Source organism: Mycteria americana, chromosome 28 (assembly GCF_035582795.1).
Source record: "Mycteria americana isolate JAX WOST 10 ecotype Jacksonville Zoo and Gardens chromosome 28, USCA_MyAme_1.0, whole genome shotgun sequence".
NCBI lineage: Eukaryota > Metazoa > Chordata > Aves > Ciconiiformes > Ciconiidae > Mycteria > Mycteria americana.
The window spans coordinates 939,238-963,478 of NC_134392.1; the positions used below are offsets into that span (position 1 = coordinate 939,238).

At 69.8% G+C, this 24,241-nt stretch overlaps 3 protein-coding genes across 4 annotated transcripts in view; 2 read left to right on the plus strand and 1 right to left on the minus strand.

Annotated features, from left to right (window-relative positions):
* The first annotated feature begins 867 nt into the window (after window positions 1-867).
* Window positions 868-5,087, plus strand: LOC142421336 (intercellular adhesion molecule 1-like). 2 transcript variants are annotated; one of them, XM_075525987.1, is made up of 7 exons: window positions 868-1,337; window positions 2,454-2,729; window positions 2,810-3,127; window positions 3,215-3,481; window positions 3,600-3,875; window positions 3,972-4,214; window positions 4,318-5,087. In XM_075525987.1, exons 1-7 carry the CDS (start codon window positions 1,286-1,288, stop codon window positions 4,539-4,541), a joined length of 1,656 nt encoding a protein of 551 aa, XP_075382102.1. In that variant the 5' UTR covers window positions 868-1,285; the 3' UTR covers window positions 4,542-5,087. The 2 variants fall into 2 exon arrangements, with proteins under 2 accessions (XP_075382102.1, XP_075382103.1); XM_075525988.1 differs by having other exon boundaries at window positions 2,457-2,729.
* Window positions 5,088-5,272: 185 nt separating this feature from the next.
* Window positions 5,273-20,157, plus strand: ICAM5 (intercellular adhesion molecule 5). The gene is made up of 21 exons (XM_075525830.1): window positions 5,273-5,548; window positions 6,602-6,874; window positions 6,955-7,272; window positions 7,360-7,626; window positions 7,745-8,020; window positions 8,117-8,359; window positions 8,890-9,094; window positions 10,768-10,867; window positions 10,975-11,195; window positions 11,731-11,898; window positions 12,124-12,532; window positions 15,039-15,111; window positions 15,787-16,065; window positions 16,143-16,454; window positions 17,494-17,772; window positions 17,850-18,128; window positions 18,221-18,463; window positions 18,542-18,784; window positions 19,153-19,398; window positions 19,503-19,766; window positions 19,854-20,157. Exons 1-21 carry the CDS (start codon window positions 5,305-5,307, stop codon window positions 20,066-20,068), a joined length of 5,157 nt encoding a protein of 1,718 aa, XP_075381945.1. The 5' UTR covers window positions 5,273-5,304; the 3' UTR covers window positions 20,069-20,157.
* Window positions 20,158-23,146: 2,989 nt separating this feature from the next.
* The window catches only part of TYK2 (tyrosine kinase 2), a 16,573-nt gene continuing 15,478 nt past the window's right edge, over window positions 23,147-24,241 (minus strand). Inside the window, exons 22-23 of the mRNA XM_075525831.1 lie at window positions 23,292-23,436; window positions 23,147-23,231 (exon numbers count right to left, since the gene is read on the minus strand). Coding sequence (XP_075381946.1) covers window positions 23,147-23,231; window positions 23,292-23,436 — 230 coding nt within the window. The remainder of the gene's footprint in view (window positions 23,232-23,291; window positions 23,437-24,241) is intronic.

A 24,241-nucleotide genomic window follows, 5' to 3' on the forward strand; every position in this document is an offset into this window, starting at 1 on the left:
TGCCCCAGCCCGGGGCAGGAGGGCAGTGGGGCAGAACTGCCCCATCCTGGGGCAAGAGGACAGGGGGGCAGGAGGGCAATGGGGCAGGGGGGCAGGAGAATTGCCCCATTAGGGGCAGGAGGGCAGCGGGGCAGGAGGGCAGGGGGGCAGGAGAATTGCCCCAGCCCGGGGCAGGAGGGCAGTGGGGCAGGAGAACTGCCCCATCCTGGGGCAAGAGGACAGGGGGGCAGGAGGGCAATGGGGCAGGAGGGCAGTGGGGCAGAAGAATTGCCCCATTAGGGGCAGGAGGGCAGCGGGGCAGGAGGGCAGGGGGGCAGGAGAATTGCCCCAGCCCAGGGCAGGAGGGCAGTGGGGCAGGAGAACTGCCCCATTAGGGGCAGGGGGGCAATGGGGCAGGAGGGCAATGGGGCAGAAGAATTGCCCCATTAGGGGCAGGAGGGCAGCGGGGCAGGGGGGCAGGGGGGCAGCAGAACTGCCCTGCGGTGGGGTCGAAGCCCCCCGGGGAGCCCCCTCCAGCCCCTTCCAGCCCCCGGGGTCGCCGCTGCCCCGGGGGAACCCCGCTGCCGAAGTCCCCGCCGCACCGGAATTCCCCGGGGATCGGGAGGGGCCGGGCGGGCGCCGAGCTCATAAAGCACCGCCCCGAGCGGGACCGACCGCCGGACGGACGGACGGACGGAGGGACGGAGGGCGCGGTGCACACCGAGCCCCCGACCCGGAGCCCCCGACCGGAGCCGTCCCGGTGCTCCCGGGGAGCCTGAACCGACCGAGCCCGGAGAGCCCAACCGGAGCCATCCCGGGGAGCCTGAACCGCCCCTTCCCGGTGCTCCCGGAGAGCCTGAACTGATCCATCGCGGAGAACACGACCGGACCCTTCCCGGTGCTGCCGGAGAGCCTGAACCGACCCTTCCCGGTGCTCCCGGAGAGCCCGACCGGATCCATCCCAGGGAGCCCGAACCGACCGGTCCCGGAGAGCCCAACCGGACCCTTCCCGGTGCTCCCGGAGAGCCCGACCGGATCCATCCCGGTGCTCCCGGGGAGTCTGAACCGACCGAGCCCGGAGAGCCCAACCGGAGCCATCCCGGGGAGCCTGAACCAACGCTTCCCGGTGCTGCCGGAGAGCCTGAACCGCCCCTTCCCGGTGCACACCGAGAGCCCGACCGGATTCATCCCAGGGACCCCGAACTGACCGGTCCCGGAGAGCCCAACCGGGCCCATCCCAGTGCTCCCAGTGGACTGAGCCCACCCGGTGCCAGTACCGGTGCCCACCCCGGCACCTCACGGCACCATGCACCCCCCAGTGCTGCCGCTGGCCTTGTGCGCCCTGGGTGTCATCACAGGTGAGGGGACACCGGGGGACACCGGGCTGGGGGTGGCACCGAGGGAGGGCGGCGGGGACCCGAGGACCCCCCCGGGTGCGTCCCTGGCACAGAAGGGCGAGGCCGGCGCGAGCGTGTCGGCACAAGCGTGCGGGTGCAAGCATGCCACCGCGAGCACGTCAGCGGCGGCACGGCAAGCGCGCCGGTGCGAGCGTGAGCGTACCGGCGTGAACGCTTGTGTCGACACGACCTTGTCACCAAGAGCGCGTCACGCGAGCGTGTCGCGGCAGGGGGGATGCGTGGCCCCATTGACCCACCAGGCGAGCGCAAGCGTGCCGCCGCGGTGTTGGCATCCAACCCCGCCCGGTACCGGCAGGGAGGGTGGTGGGGTGGCTGGGATGGGGGTCCTGGATCCATCCTAGCCCCCTCTTCCCGAAGCCATCGCCTCCGTGCCGTATCCCATGTGAGAACGCGGGGAGCGAGCGGGGAGCGAGCGGGAGGCGCAGCTGCCCCCCCCCGCCCCGTTTATCCTTGCGAAATCCCTGCATCGAAGAGGGAATTTTTTTTTTTTTTTTTTTTGTTTTGTTCTCTTCCCGGCGCAGCGGTTATTCCGGGAAAGGGCAGGACTTTTCCCCTCGCCGGAAGAAGGGAAAACTCGCAGCCGCTCCCAGGGAATCCCCTACCCGAGCGTGCTGGTGCTGACTCACCCAGGGGGGCTTCCTCCGCAGCCCGGTGGGCTCAGCCACGGATGCTTTGCCGGGAAAGCACCGGCACGTGGGGCCAGAGGGGACCGTGGGGATGCACCGGGCACCAGCTGGGGACAGCCGCCGGCGTCTCTGAGGCAGTCGTCCCCCGCCCTGACACCGGGTTTCTGGCTGAAGGCTTCCAGCTGGATGCGGGGGACGCATCCTGCCCTCCGGCAAAGCCGGCCACTTCCCACAGCCGAAGGAGAAGCTCGGTGGCTTTGTGGCTTCTCCCTGCCCACCGCAGCTGGCCCGCTTCCGCCCCGCTGTGCCGGGGATGGGGACGAGCCCAGGTGTCCCCTTGACCTTCCCCTGCCGTGCCGGGGATGGGGGCAAGCGCGGGGGTCCCCTCGGCCACCAACCGCCCCCGCCCCAAACCCCTGCGTTCTCCCAGCAGCGCGGCTGGGAGCCTCCTTCGAGTTGTCGGTGGAGCCGGCGGTGCCGGTGGTGGAACACGGCGGATCGCTCCGGCTGACGTTGAAGACGACGTGCCAGGATCCGGAAGGCTCCGGCAATGTGGAGACATCGATTCGGAAGCAATTGGTGATGGTGGGGCCGGGGCAGACGGTGGTGGACCTGCTCAACGTCACCGCGTGGAACTCCAGCGTCCTCGGCTACTACAGCTGCAGCCAGCAGAGGAAGGTGGTGACCACCAAACTCATCGTCTACCGTAAGGCACCGCGGGGAGAGGGGGTCCCTGCCCATCCCGGCGCGCCGGCATCGTCGCCATCAAGCTGCGTCTCTCCCCAGGCGCGCTGGAGCCGCCGGTGCTGGATCCCGTACCGCAGGTGGAGGTGGGTAAGAGCCACGAGCTGGTGTGCCACGTGGCCGGCGTCGCACCAGTCCGGAACCTGACGGTGATCCTGCGGCGGGGCGGCGAGACGCTGCGCACCAAAACCTTCGAGCGACACGAGCAGGACGAGCCGGTGACGGTGCGGGTGACCCACCGGCTGACGGCACAGCAAGGGGACAACGGGCAGAGCATCACCTGCCAGGCGCTGCTCGACCTGGCGCCCTACGGCCCACGGTTCGACACCACCTCCGAGCCGCGGGTGTTGACCGTCTACGGTAAGCCGGCGCCGGCATCCTGCCGGCATTTGCTCCGCCGTGGCGGCGGCAACCGGCTCACGGCGGGGTGTTTCTCTCCGGTGGCAGAATTCCCGGAGGATCCCCAGATGGAGCCTCACATCTACCTGGAGACCAGCGAGACGGTGAACGCCAGCTGCGCCGTCGGTCGCGTCTTCCCGGCGGCGCGCTTCGAGCTGGCACTCGGCAACCAGACCCTGCCGCTTACCATCAGCCAGGACGGGCACCGGGCCACCGCCGAGGTGTCCCGCAGCCGGCCGGGGCACTTTGGGCTGGTTTGCACCGTGACGGTGGGACCCGTGGAGCGGAAGAAGGAGGCCACCGTCCACGTCTACCGTGAGTAACAGCGGCGGTGGTGCTGGCGAAGACCCGCCGGCGGCACGGCCCCAATGGTCCGCTGGCCTCCTGCCGCGGCGGCGCCGGCCCAGCCCGGTGTTGTCTCCGTCACCCGCAGGTTTCCCCTCGCCGTGGCTGAACGTCAGCAGCACCAGCCCGGCAGCCGGCACGGCGGTGACAGGGCTCTGCGCTTTGCCAGCCGGCCACTCCGAAGAGCTCCGGCTGCGGATCCGCGCCGGCCACCGCGTCCTGGCGTGGCGGGGACCGTCCCCGCTGCCCTTCAACCTGACGGCGCGCGAGGAAGAGGACGGGACGGAGCTGAGCTGCGATGCCGAGCTACCCGGCAGCGGCAAAGCCCCGAAGAGCAGCGCGCCCGTCCGGCTCACCGTCACCGGTGAGAGCGCGGCGGCCGGGCTCCACGGCAGGGCGCCGAAGGGGAAATTGCCGGGCGGGCGTTAACTTGTTGTCCTGACCCCGGCTCTTCCCGCAGCCGGCCCCCAGATGGACGATGGGAGCTGCCCCCCCAGCCAGAACTGGACGGAGGGGCAGGATGAGACCCTGCGCTGCCGGGCACGGGGCAACCCCCGGCCCCGCCTGGAGTGCAGCAGGGACGGCGAGCCCTTCCCCGCCGGGGTGCCGCGCCCGGTCACCCGCGCCCACGCCGGCATCTACCGCTGCCGGGCCACCAACCCGCTGGGTACCGCTGTCCGGAACGTCACCGTGTGGGTGCACTGTGAGTGGAGACGGGGGGCCGGGGGGCCTCGGGGGGTCCGGGGGGTCTTGGGGGGCCGGTGGGGGCTCGGTGCCACTGACCGCGCATCCCCGCTCTCCGGCAGACCACGACCCGGACTTGCTGCTCCTGGTGCTGCTGCCAGCGGCGGTGCTGGCCGCCCTGCTCGCCGGCGGGACGGGCTACGGCATTTACTACCGCAAGAAGAAAATCCGGCAGTACCGGCTGCAGGAGCGGCAGAAGCAGCTGGAGATGGGGCCGCCGCGGCCGCCGGGATGCTCGGAGGAGACGGCCGCTCTCAACGGTTCGGCGCGGGAGGCTCAGCCGTAGCTGGGCAGAGGCGGTGGAGGGGCCGGCAGCCCCCTGCCCGTCCCGCTCCCCTGCCCGCGGGCAAGTGCCCTGGCAAGGGCCGAGCGCCGCGGCCGCCGGCTCCCTCCTACTGATGTGACGGTGACGCCGGGCGGGAGCCGCAGCGGGACGGTGGACGCTACGGTGAGACGACGCCGGCGGATGCTGTTGCCACGGGGAGGTGGCAGCTCCCCGGCAGGGAGGAGCCAGGCCGGCACGCGGCTGGGGTGCCGGCGAGGCGAGGCGCCAACCTCCCCCCATCGCGGAGACGCTCCTTTTCTCTCCGAACTTTATCCCTTGGGAGACCCAAAGTCGGGTTTGGGATGGCCGCGGTCTCCTCCGACCCGCGCGGTGATACCGGAGCCCAGGTCTCGGTGCCCCGGGGGGAGCATCCGGGCCGAGTCCCGGGATTTCGGTGCTGGCGCCGATGCCGGCGAGAGGATGAGGAGCCGGAGCAGAGGGAGACGCAGCCGCCGGAGCGGCTGGAAGATGCTGCCGCGACATTTTGCACCAATAAAGGCAGTTGGCGGCAGCGCCGCAACCCGCTGGGGTCTTGGTTGGGGATGGGGATAACCGAACCCCGGGGCGGGGGGGGGGGGGGGCGGTTTCCGGTACCCCGAGTCCTCGGTGGCCGCGGTGGCGCGGAGCATGCGCCACGGTACCTAAACCCCGCTTCCTTCCTCGTGCCGCCATTTGCCCGCTGGCTGCCGGCACTGGCGGCGTAGCCGGGGCCGGTGGGGCCGGGATGGAGGCAGGGCGGTGCCGGGGCGGAGAGGAAGGATGGAGAGCGGCCGTGGCAGCGAGGGATGGGGGGCGAGGCGGCTCTGAGCCGGCCGCCCCCCCCCGGCGCCCCCTCCCAGCGCCGTGTGCCAGGGTGATGGGCTCTGCCTTCCGCTCCCGGCCCCGGGGCTCCCCGCTCCCCAGCGCGGCGATGCCCCGGCGCGGCCTCCCTGCCTGCTCCCTTGCCGGGCTGCTCCTGGCTGTGTGCGGTGAGTGCCGTCCCTGCCTCCTCCTCGTCCCCCTGGCCCCCCGACTCGGCCGGGGGGGTCCTGTGTGCCCCCCCCGCTCATCCCACCGTCACCCCAGCTCAGCTGGGGACATCCCGTCTGTCCCCGCTCATCCCCCTGCACCCCAGTCCAACTGGGGACACCCCGTCTGTCCCCGCTCATCCCACCGTCACCCCAGTCCAACTGGGGACACCCCATGTGTCCCCGCTCATCCCCCTGCACCCCAGTCCAACTGGGGACACCCCCTGTGTCCCAGCTCATCCCACCTTCACCCCAACTCAGCTGGGGACACCCCCTTTGTCCCCAGCTCATCCCCCTGCATCCCCATCCACCTCCCCAGGTTCTTCCCGTCTGTCCCAGCTCGTCCTGTGCGTCCCAGCTCATCCCACCGTCACCCCAGTCCAACTGGGGACATCCCGTCTGTCCCAGCTCATCCCACCTTCAGCCCAGTCCAACTGGGGACACCCCATGTGTCCCCAGCTCATCCCCCTGCACCCTGACCCACCTCCCCTGGGACATCCCCTCTGTCCCAGCTCATCCCACCTTCACCCCAGTCCAACTGGGGACATCCCGTCTGGCCCCGCTCATCCCCCTGCACCCTGACCCACCTCCCTGGGAGTCCTGGGGGTTTTGGAGGTCCTGGGGGTCTCAGAGGTATGGGAGGTCCTGGGGGTCCTGTGGTCTTGGGGGTCTCAGTGGTCCTGGGGGTTCTGTGGTCCTGGTGGACTTGGGGGTTCTGGGGGTTCTGGGGGTGTCGGGGGTCCTGGGGGTCCCGAAGGTCCTGGAGGTCCCAGGGGTGCTGGGGGTCTCGGGGGATCCTGGGGGTCCCAGGGGTTCTGGGGGTGCCAGGGGGACGGTGGGGGCTCAGTACCCCTGACCACCCATCCCCACTCTCCGGCAGACCACGACCCCGACGTGGTGATCCCGGTGCCGGTGGGGTTGGCGGTGGTGGCCGCCTGCCGGGGATGGGGACAAGCCCGGGCGTCCCCCGACCACCAACCGCCCCCGCCCCAAACCCCTGCGTTCTCCCAGCAGCGCGGCTGGGAGCCTCCTTCGAGTTGTCGGTGGAGCCGGCGGTGCCGGTGGTGGAACACGGCGGATCGCTCCGGCTGACGTTGAAGACGACGTGCCAGGATCCGGAAGGCTCCGGCAACGTGGAGACGTTGATTCGGAAGCAGTTGGTGATGGTGGGGCCGGGGCAGACGGTGGTGGACCTGCTCAACGTCACCGCGTGGAACTCCAGTGTCCTCGGCTACTACAGCTGCAGCCAGCAGAGGAAGGTGGTGACCACCAAACTCATCGTCTACCGTAAGGCACCGCGGGGAGAGGGGGTCCCTGCCCGTCCCGGCGCGCCGGCATCGTCGCCACCAAGCTGCGTCTCTCCCCAGGCGCGCTGGAGCCGCCGGTGCTGGATCCCGTACCGCAGGTGGAGGTGGGTAAGAGCCACGAGCTGGTGTGCCACGTGGCCGGCGTCGCACCAGTCCGGAACCTGACGGTGATCCTGCGGCGGGGCGGCGAGACGCTGCGCACCAAAACCTTCGAGCGACACGAGCAGGACGAGCCGGTGACGGTGCGGGTGACCCACCGGCTGACGGCACAGCAAGGGGACAACGGGCAGAGCATCACCTGCCAGGCGCTGCTCGACCTGGCGCCCTACGGCCCACGGTTCGACACCACCTCCGAGCCGCGGGTGTTGACCGTCTACGGTAAGCCGGCGCCGGCATCCTGCCGGCATTTGCTCCGCCGTGGCGGCGGCAACCGGCTCACGGCGGGGTGTTTCTCTCCGGTGGCAGAATTCCCGGAGGATCCCCAGATGGAGCCTCACATCTACCTGGAGACCAGCGAGACGGTGAACGCCAGCTGCGCCGTCGGTCGCGTCTTCCCGGCGGCGCGCTTCGAGCTGGCACTCGGCAACCAGACCCTGCCGCTTACCATCAGCCAGGACGGGCACCGGGCCACCGCCGAGGTGTCCCGCAGCCGGCCGGGGCACTTTGGGCTGGTTTGCACCGTGACGGTGGGACCCGTGGAGCGGAAGAAGGAGGCCACCGTCCACGTCTACCGTGAGTAACAGCGGCGGTGGTGCTGGCGAAGACCCGCCGGCGGCACGGCCGCAATGGTCCGCTGGCCTCCTGCCGCGGCGTCGCCGGCCCACCCCGGTGTTGTCTCCGTCACCCGCAGGTTTCCCCTCGCCGTGGCTGAACGTCAGCAGCACCAGCCCGGCAGCCGGCACGGCGGTGACAGGGCTCTGCGCTTTGCCAGCCGGCCACTCCGAAGAGCTCCGGCTGCGGATCCGCGCCGGCCACCGCGTCCTGGCGTGGCGGGGACCGTCCCCGCTGCCCTTCAACCTGACGGCGCGCGAGGAAGAGGACGGGACGGAGCTGAGCTGCGATGCCGAGCTACCCGGCAGCGGCAAAGCCCCGAAGAGCAGCGCGCCCGTCCGGCTCACCGTCACCGGTGAGAGCGCGGCGGCCGGGCTCCACGGCAGGGCGCCGAAGGGGAAATTGCCGGGCGGGCGTTAACTTGTTGTCCTGACCCCGGCTCTTCCCGCAGCCGGCCCCCAGATGGACGATGGGAGCTGCCCCCCCAGCCAGAACTGGACGGAGGGGCAGGATGAGACCCTGCGCTGCCGGGCACGGGGCAACCCCCGGCCCCGCCTGGAGTGCAGCAGGGACGGCGAGCCCTTCCCCGCCGGGGTGCCGCGCCCGGTCACCCGCGCCCACGCCGGCATCTACCGCTGCCGGGCCACCAACCCGCTGGGTACCGCTGTCCGGAACGTCACCGTGTGGGTGCACTGTGAGTGGAGACGGGGGGCCGGGGGGCCTCGGGGGGTCCTGGGGGTCTTGGAGGTCCTGGGGGTCCTGGGCATCCTGGGTTCTTGGGGGTCCTGGTGGTCTTGGAGGTCTGGGGGTTCTGGGCATCCCGGGGTCTCGGGGGTCCTGGGGGTCTCGGGGGGTCCTGGGGGTCCTGGGCATCCCGGGGTCTTGGGGGTCCTGGTGGTCTTGGAGGTCTGGGGGTTCTGGGGGTCTTGGGGGTCTCAGAGATCCTGGTAGTCCCGGGGGTCCTGGGGGTCCTGGGGGTCTCAGAGATATTGGAGGTCCTGGGGGTCTTGGAGGTCCTGGGGGTCTCAGCCGTCCTGGGGGTCCCATGGTCCTGGTGGTCCTGGGGTTCTGGTGGTTCTGGGGGTCTCAGGGATCCTGGGGGTCCCGGAGGTCCCAGGGGTGCTGGGGGTCTCGGGGGATCCTGGGGGTCCCAGGGGTTCTGGGGGTCCCAGCGGGACGGTGGGGGCTCAGTACCCCTGACCACCCATCCCCACTCTCCGGCAGACCACGACCCCGACGTGGTGATCCCGGTGCTGGTGGGGTTGACGGCGGCGGCCGCCCTGCTTACCGGCGTGGTGGTCTACAGAATCTACTACTCCAAGAAGAAAATCCGGCAGTACCGGCTGCAGCAGCGACGGCGGCAGCGGGCGACGGAGCCGCCGGGCTCGGCGCAGGAGGAGCTCGCCCTCAATGGCGTGGGGCCGCCACCGTAGCCCCCCCAAAAGCCAAATCCCCGCTACCCGGAGCCAAACCCCTCCCTGGGGCCGGGGGACGTATCCAGCCGCCAACGGCAGCGGTGCAGGGGGGCGGCGGTGGTTACACCCCCCCACTGCTGGGTTTGGGGGTGCTGGGGGGGGGGGGGGGCTTGGTGACCCCAGGGATGGAGACCACCCCCCTGTGCCCATCACCCCGGCCTCAGGCTCCCCTCCGGCGGGGGGGGGAACCATCTCTTAATGGCTGAATCGGCCTCGTGGGATCGTCCCAACCCGTCCACGAGCTGCACGAGCACCTTCTAGTGACGTGGGGGGAGAGGGTTAGACTGGGCTGTACTGGGTTAGACGGGGCTGTACTGGGCTGCGCTGGTCTGTACTGAGCTGTACTGGGCTATGCTGGGCTGTACTGGGCTGCACTGGACTGCACTGGACTGCACTGGGTTGTACTGGTCTATACTAGGCTGTACTGGTCTATACTGGTCTATACAAGGCTGTACTGAGCTGTACTGGGCTATGCTGGGCTGTACTGGGCTGCACTGGACTGCACTGGACTGCACTGGGTTGTACTGGTCTATACTAGGCTGTACTGGTCTGTACTGGTCTATACAAGGCTGTACTGAGCTGTACTGGGCTATGCTGGGCTGTACTGGGCTGCACTGGACTGCACTGGACTGCACTGGGTTGTACTGGTCTATACTAGGCTGTACTGGTCTATACTGGGCTGTACTGAGCTTTACTGGTCTATACTAGGCTGTACTGGTCTGTACTGGTCTATACAAGGCTGTACTGAGCTGTACTGGGCTATGCTGGGCTGTACTGGGCTGCACTGGACTGCACTGGACTGCACTGGGTTGTACTGGTCTATACTAGGCTGTACTGGTCTGTACTGGTCTATACAAGGCTGTACTGAGCTGTACTGGGCTATGCTGGGCTGTACTGGACTGCACTGGACTGCACTGGGTTGTACTGGTCTATACTAGGCTGTACTGGTCTGTACTGGTCTATACAAGGCTGTACTGAGCTGTACTGGGCTATGCTGGGCTGTACTGGGCTGTACTGGACTGCACTGGACTGCACTGGGTTGTACTGGTCTATACTAGGCTGTACTGGTCTGTACTGGTCTATACAAGGCTGTACTGAGCTGTACTGGGCTATACTGGGCTGTACTGGGTTGTACGGCTGTGTACTGGCCTATACCAGGCTGTGCTGGTCTGTACTGGGCTATACTGGGCTGTACTGGGCTGCACTGGGCTGTACTGGGCTATACTAGGCTATACTGGTCTACACTGGGCTGTAGTGGGTTGTACTGTGCTGTAGTGGGCTATACTGGGCTGTACTGGTCTACACTGGGCTGTACTGGGTGGTATGGCTGTGTACTGGCCTATACTAGGCTGTACTGGTCTGTACTGGGCTATACTAGGCTGTACTGGTCTGTACTGGGCTATACTGGGCTGTACTGGTCTACACTGGGCTGTACTGGGCTGTACTGGGCTATACTGGTCTGTACTGGTCTACACTGGGCTGTACTGGTTGTACTGTGCTGTACTGGGCTATACTAAGCTGTACTGAGCTGTACTGGGCTATACTGGGCTGTACTGGTCTATACTGGGCTGTACTGGGTTGTACTGGTCTACGCTGAGCTGTACTGGGTTGTACTGGTCTATACTAGGCTGTACTGGTCTGTACTGGGGATATGGGCAGGGGAATGGGGGTACGGGCAGGGGATTGGGGTACAGGCAGGGGATTGGGGGTACAGGCAGGGGATTGAGGTACGGGCAGGGGAATGGGGGTACAGGCAGGACATTGGGGTATGGGCAGGGGATTGGGGTACAGGCAGGGGATTGGGGGTACAGGCAGGGGATTGAGGTACGGGCAGGACATTGGGGTACAGGCAGGGGATTGGGGTACAGGCAGGGGATTGAGGTACGGGCAGGACATTGGGGTACAGGCAGGGGATTGGGGTACAGGCAGGGGATTGAGGTACGGGCAGGACATTGGGGTACAGGCAGGGGATTGGGGGTATGGGCAGGGGATTGAGGTACGGGCAGGGGATTGGGGGTACGGGCAGGGGAATGGGGGTATGGGCAGGGGATTGAGGTACGGGCAGGGGAATGGGGTACAGGCAGGAGAATGAGGGTACAGGCAGGGGAATGGGGGTACGGGCAGGGGATTGGGGTACAGGCAGGGGAATGGGGGTACAGGCAGGGGAATGGGGGTACGGGCAGGGGATTGGGGTACAGGCAGGGGAATGGGGGTACAGGCAGGGGAATGGGGGTACGGGCAGGGGATTGGGGTACAGGCAGGGGAATGGGGGTACGGGCAGGGGATTGGGGTACAGGCAGGGGATTGAGGTACGGGCAGGGGAATGGAGCGGGGGGTGGGGCTGGAGCTGGGATTGGGGTGCGGGGGGGGGGGGGCTTGAGGGGGGGGAGGGGATGGGAGCCAGAGTGGGGGAGGGGCTGCGGGGAGCAGCTGGGGGAGGCGTTGGGGGGGGGCCGGAGCGGGAGCGGGGGGCTGCCGCCCCCCAACCGGGCCCCGCCGGCGGGCGAGCGCGGGCAGAGCCGGCGGGAGCCGGAGCGAGCGTGAGCGCGGCAGCGCCTGGTGCTCGCTGGCACCGTCGCTCGCGCCTCAGCACGACAGCGGCCCACGCCACGCCACGCCACAACACGCCAGGCCACGCCACGCCACGCCACGCCACGCCATGCCACGGCACGGTGAGGCCCGCTTCGGCTGCCGGCGGCGGCGCGGGCAGGGAGGCGGCGTGGGCAGGCGGCGCATCGCCGCGTCGCGTGGGCCCAAGGTAAGGCCGGAGCGCGCTGGCGCGCGGCGGGGAGGAATCGCGCCTCGCCCACGGCGCCGGCACGGCGCGGGGATGGCGGTGGGCGCGCGGGGGGCACCCGCCGCGGCGGCGGCATCGGCGGCGCGTGCTCGAGGGGCACGGTGGCACGCGCAGGCGACGCACACGGCGCACGGTTGCGCGCGGGTAATACGCGCGCCGGCGTGGGCGTGATACGCGGCCCGGCAGGCACACGCAACGCGTGGCTGCACGCCTGTGCGATGCACGCCTGCCTGGCTGCGTGCGTATGACGCGCGCGCCTGCATGCACGCGCAACGCGTGCTCGTACGCACGAGACACGTGCAATGCACGCCTGCGTGCACGCAAGACGCCTGCGTGCACACGCAATGCACGCCTGCATGCGCTAAACACGCCTGCATGCACACGCAATGCATGGCTGCACGCGCCTGAGATGCACGCCTGCGTGCGTATGACACACGCGTGTGCATGCACGCGCAACGTGTGCTTGTACGCACGAGACACATGCAATGCACGCCTGCGTGCACACAACACACACGCCTGCGTGCACACGCAATGCACGCCTGCGTGGCTGCGTGCGTATGATGCACGCACCTGCATGCACACGCAACGCGTGCTTGTACGCATGAGACACATGCAAGGCACGCCTGCGTGCACACAACACACGCCTGCGCGCACACGCAATGCACGCCTGCATGCGATACACACGCCTGCATGCACACGCAATGCATGCTTGTATGCACGACACACACACAATACATGCCTGCGTGCACGTAACATATACACCTGCATGCACATGCACGTTGCACACACCCGCATGCACACGCAATGCATGGCTGCACGCGCGTGCGATGCACGCCTGCGTGCGTATGATGCACGCACCTGCATGCACATGCAACGCGTGCTTGTATGCAGGAGACACACGCAATGCACGCCTGCGTGCACACAACACACACGCCTGCGTGCACACGCAATGCACGCCTGCGTGCATGTGATACACAAGCCTGCATGCACACGCAATGCATGCTTGTATGCATGATACACATGCACCGCACGCATGTAATAACACACGCCTGCGTCCACATGCAATGCACGGCTGTGTGCACATGATATACATGCCTGCAGATACAATGCACGCCAGCGTGCACACGGTACACACGCCTGCATGCACACACAGTGCACGCCTGCATGCATACGATATACACACATGTGTGCACACATGCAATGCATGCCTGCGTGCACATGGCATACACGCCTGCGTGCACATGCAATGCACACCTGCATGCATGTGATGCAGCCACCTGCATGCACATGCAATGCACGCCTGCATGCATATGATATACAGGCCTGCATGCACACGCAGTGCACACCTGCATGCACATCGTGCACCCGCCTGCATGCACACTCAATGCATGCCTGCATGCACACCATATACATGCCGGCATGCACATGCAATGCACGCCTGCATGCACCCCATATACACGCCTGCATGCACACCATATACATGCCTGCATGCACATCGTGCACCCGCCTGCATGCACACTCAATGCACGCCTGCATGCACACCATATACATGCCGGCATGCACACGCAATGCACGCCTGCATGCACACCATATACACGGCTGCATGCACATGCAATGCACGCCTGCATGCACCCCATATACATGCCTGCATGCACACGCAATGCACGCCTGCATGCACATGCAATGCACGCCTGCATGCACACCATATGCACGCCTGCATGCACCCCATATACACGCCTGCATGCACACGCCATGCACGCCTGCATGCACCCCATATACACGCCTGCATGCACCCCATATGCACGCCTGCATGCACACCATATACACGGCTGCATGCACATGCAATGCACGCCTGCATGCACCCCATATACATGCCTGCATGCACACGCAATGCACGCCTGCATGCACATGCAATGCACGCCTGCATGCACACCATATGCACGCCTGCATGCACCCCATATACACGCCTGCATGCACACGCCATGCACGCCTGCATGCACCCCATATACACGCCTGCATGCACCCCATATGCACGCCTGCATGCACACCATATACACGCCTGCATGCACCCCATATACATGCCTGCATGCACACCATATACACGCCTGCATGCACATGCAATGCATGCCTGCATGCACAGCGTGCACCCGCCTGCATGCACACTCAATGCACGCCTGCATGCACACCATATGCACGCCTGCATGCACACTCAATGCACGCCTGCATGCACCCCATATACACGCCCGCATGCACATCGTGCACCCCCCTGCATGCACACGCCATGCCCGCCTGCATGCACGTGCTGCACACACCTTCGTGCACACGCCGCGCGCCCCACGCGTGACCGGGGGTTGCCCCAGCCCTCCCCCCCAGCCCCGCTGCAGCCGGGGCCAGCGCCCCTCCCCCCGCCCCGTCCCCCCGCGAGTGCGTGGGCAGCACCCCGCGGGTGGGGGGCACACGGGGCGGGGGGGGAGGGGGGGACACAGCTGGTTCCGGTCTGTCGCTGCACCCACGCAGGAGCGGTGCCTCCCCCGCGGCACAGCTGCTGCTGGCTCCGGGCTGCAACGGGGGGGGGGGGGGGGGGCTGTGCAGGACGGAGCGCGGGGGGCCCGATCCGGGCACGGGGGGGGGGGGAGGGGGGGGGGGTCCTGTGCAGCGCCGAGCCCGGGGGGGGGTCAATCCGGGCACGGGGAGGGGGGGGTCCTGTGCATGACGGAGCACGGGGGGCCCGATCCGGGCACGGGGGCGGGGGGGAGGGGGGTCCTGTGCAGCGCCGAGCACCGGGTGGGGGAGGACGAAGCCTCCGGAGGGCTGAGGCGGGGGCGGGGGGAGGAGCAGCCCCGCGGTACCGGCGCCGTCGTCGCCTCCGTGCGCGGCAGCGGAGGAGCTGCCTTCATCCCCATCCTCCTCTTCATCCCCATCCTCCTCTTCATCCCCGTCCTCCTCTTCATCCCCGTCCTCCTCTTCATCCCCATCCTCCTCTTCCCATCCTCCTCTTCCCCCCCAGCCTCCTCTTCATCCCCACCCTCCTCATCCTCCCCTTCATCCCCAGCCTCCTCTTCATCCCCAGCCTCCTCTTCCTCCCCCTGTCCCCCCCCCAGCGGAGCCGGGACCCGATGGGCCCCCCCCGCTCGGCCGCGCGGTTGCTGCCCCCGCTCATCCTGGCGCTCGCAGGTAGGGGGGGGCTCGGGGGAGATTGGGGGGGGGGGGGACACGGGTGGACCCCGGGGACCTGGCACCCATCGTGCTGGGAAGCGGGGGGGTGGTCCCTGGGGTCCCCAGTTACCAGGGACCCTTAATTGGGGGGGGGGGGCACCCCTAGGGACCCTGTAATTATGGGGGGGGAGGACCCCGAGGAGCCTGGATCCCTTAATTGGGGGGGGGGGGCGGGGGTGGTGGATCCTGGGGAGCCCAGACCCCAGGGACTCTTAATTGGGGGGGGGAGTTGGACCCCCAGAGACCCCTGACCCCTGGGACCCATCGTGATGGGGAGCGGGAAGGGGGTGGCCCCCAGGGACCCCCCAACACCAGGGACCCTTAATGCTGGAGGGGCCGGGGGGGGACCCCCAGGACCCCGGACACCTGGGTCCCTTATTTTTTGGGGGGGGGGGAGGTGGACCCCATGGACCCAAGACACCAGGGACCCTCAGTGCCGGGGGGGGACATGGGGGGACTCCCAGGACCCCGGACACCGGGGTCCCCTCTCGGGAGTGGGGGGGTCTCGGCCCAGGGCTCGCTGGGGTGGGTGCTGGGGGTCCCCCCACAGCCAGGATCGGGGGGGGGGGGTCTCCAGCCGGGGGGTGCCGGGGCTGAGCCGGTGGGGGCTGCCCGCGGTGGGGGCTCTCGCAGGGGCCGCCCGGGGCACGTTCACGGTGGGGGCCTGGCCGCGGGTGGCCGTGGTGGCCTTCGGGGGCTCGGTGGCCATCAACTGCAGCCGCAGCGCCTGCCCGGGGGGCAACGCCACGCTGGGGCTGGAGACCCCCCTGGCCGTGGCCACGGGGGCCGGCGGGCGCCGCTGGCAAAGCTTCCGGCTCCTCAACGTCTCCCAGTGGAGCCCCGGCGCTGCCACGTGCTACGGGCGCTGCGGTGACGCCCAAGTCAACGCCAGCGCCGGCATCCTCGTCTACCGTGAGTGCCGTGGGTCACGGGGGGCTACGCGGCACGGGGGGCCGCGGTCGACGGTTCGGCGGTCGCCACCTCCCCAGGGTTGCCAGAGCAGGTGGTGCTGGAGCCGGTGCCGGCCGTGGCGGTGGGCGAGAGCCGTAACCTGACGTGCCGGGTGGTGGAGGTGGCTCCGGTGGGGAACCTGACGGTGACGTTGCGCCGAGGTGCCGAAACGCTGCGGACGGAGAGTTTCGGTGCCGCCGAGGGCAGCGCCAGCGTGGCCGTCAGTCACCTGCTGACCGCCAGCCCCGGGGACCACGGGCAGGCCGTCACCTGCCACGCCGAGCTGTCCCTGCGGCCCCACGGGCCCCTCTTCGCCCGCGCCGCCGTCCCCGTCAAGCTGTCCGTTTTCGGTGAGTCCCCACCGCGCGGCCCGGCTCCGGCGCTGCCGCGGATGCTCCCGTCCAGGGGGAAGGAGCCGGGGAGCAGCTTGGCACCACCCTGTCCCCGGCCCCGGCCCCATCCCCATCCCGGCCCCGGGCTGGCCCCGGCCCCGGCCCCAGCCCCAGCCCCGTTCCTATCCCCTTCCCATCTCATCCCAGTCCCCATCCCCATCCCAGTCCTCATCCCAGTCCCCATCCCATTCCCATCCCAGTCCTGTTCCCATCCCATCCCAGTCCCCATCCCAGTCCCCATCCCCATCCCGTCCCCATTCCCATCCCAGTCCCCGTCCCCATTCCCATCCCAGTCCCCATCCCCATCCCAGTCCCCATCCCAGTCCCCATCCCAGTCCCCATTCCCATCCCAGTCCCCATCCCCATCCCAGTCCTGTTCCCATCCCAGTCCCCATCCCCATCCCATCCCAGTCCCCATCCCCATCCCAGTCCCATTCCCATCCCGTCCCCATCCCAGTCCCCATCCCCATCCCAGTCCCATTCCCATCCCGTCCCCATCCCAGTCCCCATCCCCATCCCAGTCCCCATCCCCATCCCAGTCCCCCTCCCGGTCCCGTTCCCATCCCAGTCCCCATCCCCATCCCAGTCCCATTCCCATCCCGTCCCCATCCCAGTCCCCATTCCCATCCCAGTCCCCATCCCCATCCCAGTCCCGTTCCCATCCCAGTCCCCATCCCCATCCCAGTCCCCATCCCGGTCCCGTTCCCATCCCAGTCCCCATTCCCGTCCCGTCCCAGTCTCTCTGGGACTGGCCAGCTGAGCGCTGTGACTCTAATCCCATTCGCGGTGCCCGCCGTGCCGTGCCGAATCCCTCCCTACCCTTGTCCGGTGCCCGGATCCCTGCTCCCGCCCCGGCACAGGGACCTCACCGCCGTCCCGACGGCAGCTCCGCATCCTCACCGGAGCCCGGTGAGGGTCCGGCCGCCAGGATCCTCTCCCCAGCACTGAGGCGCAGCTGGGGACGAGGCACGTCCCCGGTGACGCCGCGTCCCCGCAGCCCTCCCCGAGCCGCCCCAGCTCTGGGCTCCCGCCCGTCTTGAAGCTGGCACCACCGCCAACGCCAGTTGCCGGATCGCCGGCGCCTTCCCCGCCGGGGACGTCCGCTTCGCCATCGCCCTGGCAGAGCAGAGCCTAAACTTCACCATGACGGCGGCCGGGGACGTGCTCACCGCCATCACCGTGCTCTCAACCAGCACCCCGGGGCGGCAGGAGCTGACCTGCACCGTGGCGGTGGCAACGGCGGCGCGGACAGCGCGGACACAGCTCCACGTCTACCGTAAGGTGCCGGGCACGGCGGGGCGGTTGCCAGAGCCCGTCCCCAAATCCCATCGGACCCACGGCACCTTCCTGCAGGCTTCCCGGTGCCCGTCCTGGAGCTGAGCCCGGCGTCGGCGCCGGCGGGCAGCGAGGTGACGGTGGCGTGCCGCGCCGGGGTCGCCGACCCCCCTGCCGTCCGGCTGCAGCTCCGCGATGCCGACGGGGGGGTCCTGGCCGAGGGGCCGCAGTCCCGGCTGGAGCTGCGGTTGGTGGCCCGGCGGGAGGATGACGGGCGGCAATTCGGGTGCCGGGCCAGCCTGGCCATCGGCGATGGCACGGTGACGAAGGACACGGACATCCGGCTCAGCGTGCTCTGTGAGTGCCACGCTGGAGGGTCCTGGCTGTGCCTGCGGCAGCCGGCACGGGCTGCTCCCGGTGTTCCCGGTGCATCCCTCGGTCTTTTCCAGACATGCCCGAAATGGCGGCGAGCGACTGCCCCAGCAACCGCACGTGGCTGCGGGGGACGCGGGAAGCGCTGTCTTGCCGTGCTGCCGGCAACCCCACGCCCACCGTCATCTGTGGCAGGAATGGTGTCACCATCAGCACCGGGGAGCCGGAGTTGGTCACCCGTTCCCGAGCCGGCACCTACCTCTGCAACGCCACCAACAGCCTGGGGATGCGGAGCCGGCGGGTGACCGTCCACGTGGAGTGTGAGTGCCGCTGGCGTCTCCCGCCGCAGCCGTGCCGGCAGCGACCGCGCTAACCGGGACCCTGCTTTCCCCTTCCAGACGAGCCCACCCTGACGGAGAGGAGCTGCCCGGCGCACCGCACCTGGGTGGAGGGGGAGCAGCGGGAGCTCGCGTGCCGCGCCGACGGGGACCCCCCGCCCAGCACCCACTGCGCCCGCGACGGCGGTGCTCCCCGCGTCCGGGGGAGCCGGGCCGTCAGCCGGGCCGACGCCGGCCGCTACATCTGCCGGGCCACCAACAAGCACGGCTCGGCCGTCCGCAGCGTCGTTGTCACCGTCGAGTGTGAGTGCTGGGGGCGTCGGGGACGGGGCTGGGTTCTGGTGGTGCCAGGGATCTGGGGGTGCCAGGGATGGGACGGGGATCTGGTGGTGCCGGGGACAGGACGGGGATCTGGCAGTGCCAGGGGTGCCGAGGACAGGCTGCTGTCCAGGCTGCGGAACTGGCTGTGCCGGGGATGCTGTGACCAGGCTGGGGATGCCATAGCCGTGCCAGGGATGCCGTGTCCGTGCCGGGGATGCCGTAGCCATGCCGGGGATGCTGTGTCCGTGCCAGGGATGCTGTGTTTGTGCCAGCCCGGCACGGCGCCCGGCCGCCTTGAGGGGGGACGCCCGGCACCCAGCCCCTCGTGCCGTGTCCCTCCCGGCTTGCAGACGAACCGAGCATCGGCGAGACGGGCTGCCCGGCGCGGCGGCTCTGGGTGGAGGGGACGCCGGCGGAGCTGGCCTGTGCCGCCAGCGGGAACCCCCCGCCCCACGTCGCCTGCGCCAAGCTGGGGGACGGCCAGGACCCCCCCCCGGCGAGCCCCAACGTCACCCGTGCCCACGCCGGCACCTACCAGTGCCGGGCAACCAACACCCACGGCTCTGCCCTCCGCAACGTCACCGTCACCGTCGAGTGTGAGTGCAGGGAGTGGCTTTTTGGGGCGGAAAAGGGGGTTTTGGTTATTTTTTTAAACGCCGGGCGGTGGTTTTGGCTGATGGACGGTGCCACCCCGGTGCAGACAGCCCCGCCGCGGTGAGCCTGCGCGTGCTGCCCTCCGCCAACGTCTCCCGAGGCGCCAGCTTCAGCGTGGAGTGCCGCGCCGAGGGGCTGCCCACCCCCACCTACGGCTGGGCGCTGCCGCCCGCCCCCAACCTCCGCTTCGCCGCCGATAACCGCTCGGTAGCCGTAGCCGGTGCCGCCGCTGCCAACCGGGGCCTTTATACCTGCACCGCGACCAACAGGCACGGCCGGCGAGCCGGCAGCGTGATGGTCCGGGTGGACGGTGAGATGGGGTGCATTGGTAAAGGGGGAGCGGGGGGGGGTCTCTCCGTCACCGCCGCGGTGTCACCGGCACCTTCCTGCCCCGCAGAGAGCCGGTTGGCACTGCTGGCCTCGCTGGGCTCCCTGGGTGCCGTCACCGCGGTGGGTTTGGCGGCTGCCGGCGGTTATTACCTGAAGTCGACGGCGTGTAAGAAGGGGGAATACAACGTGCGGGACGCCGAGGGCTCCTCCGAAGCCGCCTGCCTGCACCGGCAACGGCAGGACCGCGGGGAGGTTTACGGCATCCAGCTCACCCAGCCGTAACTGGGAATACCCCGGGTGGGACGGGGGTTTGGGGGGCCCCGTGTGCCCCCCACCCCGGCCGCAGCGGGGGTTTGAGGGAATTCGGGGCGCTTTTTTGGTGGTTTTTTTTTTTTTTAACCGCGTCAGTGCCGCGCCGAGGGCGGCACGGCCGTAACTCAGGGGGGGGATGCTCCGGGGGGGCCGCAGCCGCCGGATCGGCTCTTCCCAGGGGATAAAGCGACACCCAATAAATAATTCCGGTTTAATGGGAGGGAGGAAGATGGTGACTCCGGCTGCGGGGGGGGGGGGGCACCCTGGGGTGAGCCCCCCGCTGCTGGCTCCAGGGAAGGGTCCCGGGGGTCCACCCCCCCCCCCCCACCTTTGAGTCCCTGATGTTGGGGGTCCCTGGGGGCCACCCCCCCTCTGCTCCCCATCACGGTGGGTCCCAGGTTGTGGGGCTCTCTGGGGGGGGCCAACCCCCCCCCCCTCCTTAATTAGGGGACCCAGCTGGAGATGGGGCCCCCCAGCCTGGCCACCTCCTCGCTGTCCCCAAACCCCATCCCACGTCCCCAACCTGCCCCCGGGACCCCCATCATCGTCCCCACAGCTCCCTGCTGGGGCCACCAAGCCCCCGGGGACGGCATCGAGACCCAGCCAAGCACTGGCTCCCCCAAAGTCCCCCCCAGTGCCGCAACCGTCACCCCGTGTCCCCCCCCCCAGAGCAGGTGACGCCGGGACACGCCAAGCTGCCATCAGCACCAGGACATTTAATTGCTCCCAAGGGACCAGCCAGGACCCCCGACACCCCCCAGCCCCCCCCCCCCAGCTCTCCGCCGCCACCAACGTCCCCTCGCCGCTGCCGGGGTCCTCGCCGTCACCTCCTCCCGCCGCCGGCCGGGTGACACCGCTCCCCGCAGTGGGGACATCGGGGACGGGGGGTCCCGCTCTTCCCGGGGATGTTCCAGCACCGCCGACACCGCACCCGGTACTTCTTGTACCTGGCAGAAATCCTCGGCGTGAAACCGCTGCCAGAATTCCCGGGGGGACCCCGGGGTGGGGGTGTCCCCCGAGGGGGTGGGGGGGGTGTCACCAGGGGAAGGGGGGGGGTCCCCCCTGTCCCCTACCTGATGCCGCAGGCGTTGCAGAGGGGTGTCCCGTTCTCCGCTGCCCGCCAGAGCGGGGTCCGGCGCGTCTTGCAGGAGGCGCAGCGCTTGCTCCCTGCGGGGGACACGCGGCTGCACCCCCAAACCCCAGAGGTGTCGGGGTTTGGGGACACCCCCAGATCCCCCCAACTCTTACCCTGGGGGAGGGGAGCGTCGTCCTCCGAGCTGCTGCCCCCCCCGGGGGGTCCGGCCGGGGGGCTGCTCCCCCCGCTGCGGCTGGGATCCCTGCGGGAAAAAGGGGGGGGGGGTCAGGGGGAGCAGGGGGACCCCCCCCCACCCCCCAGATTGGGGGGACCCCTCGGGGGCTGCCGGGTCCCCAGGGGCCATCGCCGGGGAGGGGGGGGTCTGGGCTGGTGGGGAAGGGGAGGCGGGGAGGGAAGGTGCAGATGGCCGGGGCAGGCCCAGGTGCCCAGAGGTGCGGCCGGACAGACGGACAACACACCCCGAGTTCCAGGGGTGCCCAGAGGGGCATCCAGAGGGACAGAGCAGCCCAGGGGTGCAGCCGGACAGACGGACGGTGCAGGCCAAGGGTGCTCAGAAGAGCATCCAGACAGACGGACGGAGCAGCCAAAAGCCTGGGGGTACCCAAAGGTGCATCTGGACAGACGGACGGTGCGGCCCATGGCCCAGGGGTGCATCCAGACAGACGGACGGAGCAGCCCGTGGCCCAGGGGTGCGTCCAGACAGACGGACGGAGCAGCCAAAAGCCTGGGGGTACCCAAAGGTGCATCTGGACAGACGGACGGTGCAGGCCAAGGTCCAGGGGTGCATCCAGACAGACGGACGGAGCAGCCAGAAGCCTGAGGGTACCCAAAGGTGCATCTGGACAGACAGACGGTGCGGCCCATGGCCCAGGGGTGCATCTGGACAGACGGACGGTGCAGGCCAAGGTCCAGGGGTGCATCCAGACAGACGGACGGAGCAACCAAAAGCCTGGGGGTACCCAAAGGTGCATCTGGACAGACGGACAGCGGGGCCGTGCCCGGTACCTGCCGCCGCGGGCGGTGATGAGGAGGCGGCAGCCCTCGGCGCCGCCGGCGGGGAGGCCCAGGCGCATGCGGAGGGTCACCCCACGGAAAGAGGGGTCCCGGGGCTCGGCGCCGCGCTGGGGGGCTGCCTGCTTGCGCCGCCGCCCGCTGCCGGTGTCGCTGCCGGTGTCGCTGCCGTTACCGGTGCCGTTACCGGTGCCGCCGGCCAGGTGCCGGCACTGGAGGCTGATGAGGCTGAGAGCGTCGGGGCCGGTGGCGGGGGCCGGGGGGAGCCCGGGGTGCTCCGGGGGGGCGGCGGGAGGCGCCGGGGGGGGCTCGGGGGGGGCCAGCAGCCGTGCGGTCTCCTGCAGGAAGGTGAGACCCTCCCCGGGGGGGGCCGGGGGGCTCCGGGACCCCGGGGGGGGCTCCGGGACCCCGCTCCTACCCGGGGGCCGCTGTCAGGGGACGGGGGGGGGGGGTGCGATGGGGACCCCCCCCCCCCGCTTCCCCCCAAGGGGCTGCACGGGGCCGCCCTGCTCCCCCCTGGCCCGAGCATCCCCCGTCCCGGTGCTCCCGGTTCCCCCCGGGTCGGACCATCCCCGGTGCCCCCGGTTCCCCCGGGTTTGTCCATCCCCGGTCCCGGTGCCTCCGGTTCCCCCCCGGTGGGACCATCCCCACTCCTGCTGCTCCCGGTTCCCCCCGGGTCGGACCATCCCCGGTGCCTCCGGTTCCCCCCCGGTGGGACCATCCCCGGTCCCGGTGCTCCCCGTTCCCCCCCGGCCGGCCCATCCCCGGTGCCCCCGGTTCCCCCGGGTTTGTCCATCCCCGGTCCCGGTGCTCCCCGTTCCCCCCCGGTGGGACCATCCCCAGTCCCGGTGCTCCCGGTTCTCCCCGGGTCGGACCATCCCCGGTGCCTCCGGTTCCCCCCCGGCCGGACCATCCCCGGTCCCGGTGTCCCCCCCCCCCCCCTAACGGGCCCATCCCCGGCCCCGCCGTGGGCCCACCCCCGGTACCCCCGGGCAGGAGCGGGGTCCCGGTGCCCCCGGTTCCCACCTGCGGGGGCGGGGGCCGCCGGTGGCGCCCGCCCCGGGGCTGGGGGGCGGCAGGAGGGGCCGGCAGGGCTCGGGCTCGGGCTCCAGGCAGAGCAGCCGCTGCAGCAGCGAGAAGTCGGGGGGCTGCCCCTCCAGGAAGAGCTGCTCCGCCATCACCGGCACCGGCACCGGCCCCGACCCCGGCCCCGGCCCTAAACCGGCTCCAGCTGCGCGGGGGCGGGGGCATGGCGGGGGGGGGGCGGGTCGGTGCACCGGGGAGGGACCCCGGGGGTGGGACCCCCGGGATGGGGCAGGGACCCCCAAGGTGGGGCACGACCTGATACGGGGCTGGACCCCCCCCCCCCCAGGACAGGGCAGGGACCCCCGGGATGGGGCAGGGACCCCCAAGGTGGGGCACGACCCCATATGGGGCTGGACTCCCCCCCCCCAGGACAGGGCAGGGACCCCCAAGGTGGGGCACGACCTCATATGGAGCAGGGACCCCCAGGATGGGGCAGGGACCCCCAGGATGGGGCAGGACCCCCCCAGGACAGAGCAGGGACCCCCGGGATGGGGCAGGGACCCCCAAGGTGGGGCACGACCTGATACGGGGCTGGACCCCCCCCCCCAGGACAGGGCAGGGACCCCCAGGATGGGGCAGGGACCCCCAAGGTGGGGCACGACCTGATACGGGGCTGGACCCCCCCCCCCCCCAGGACAGGGCAGGGACCCCCAGGATGGGGCAGGGACCCCCAAGGTGGGGCACGACCCCATATGGGGCTGGACTCCCCCCCCCAGGACAGGGCAGGGACCCCCAAGGTGGGGCACGACCTCATATGGAGCAGGGACCCCCAGGATGGGGCAGGACCCCCCCAGGACAGAGCAGGGACCCCCGGGATGGGGCAGGGACCCCCAGGGTGGGCCAGGACCCCCTTATGGGGTACAGACACCCCCCCCCCCCGGATGGGGCAGCACTGGGGGGTCGTGCCCCACATCCCCCAGCCATGGGGGTCGTGCCCCACACGCTCTCTG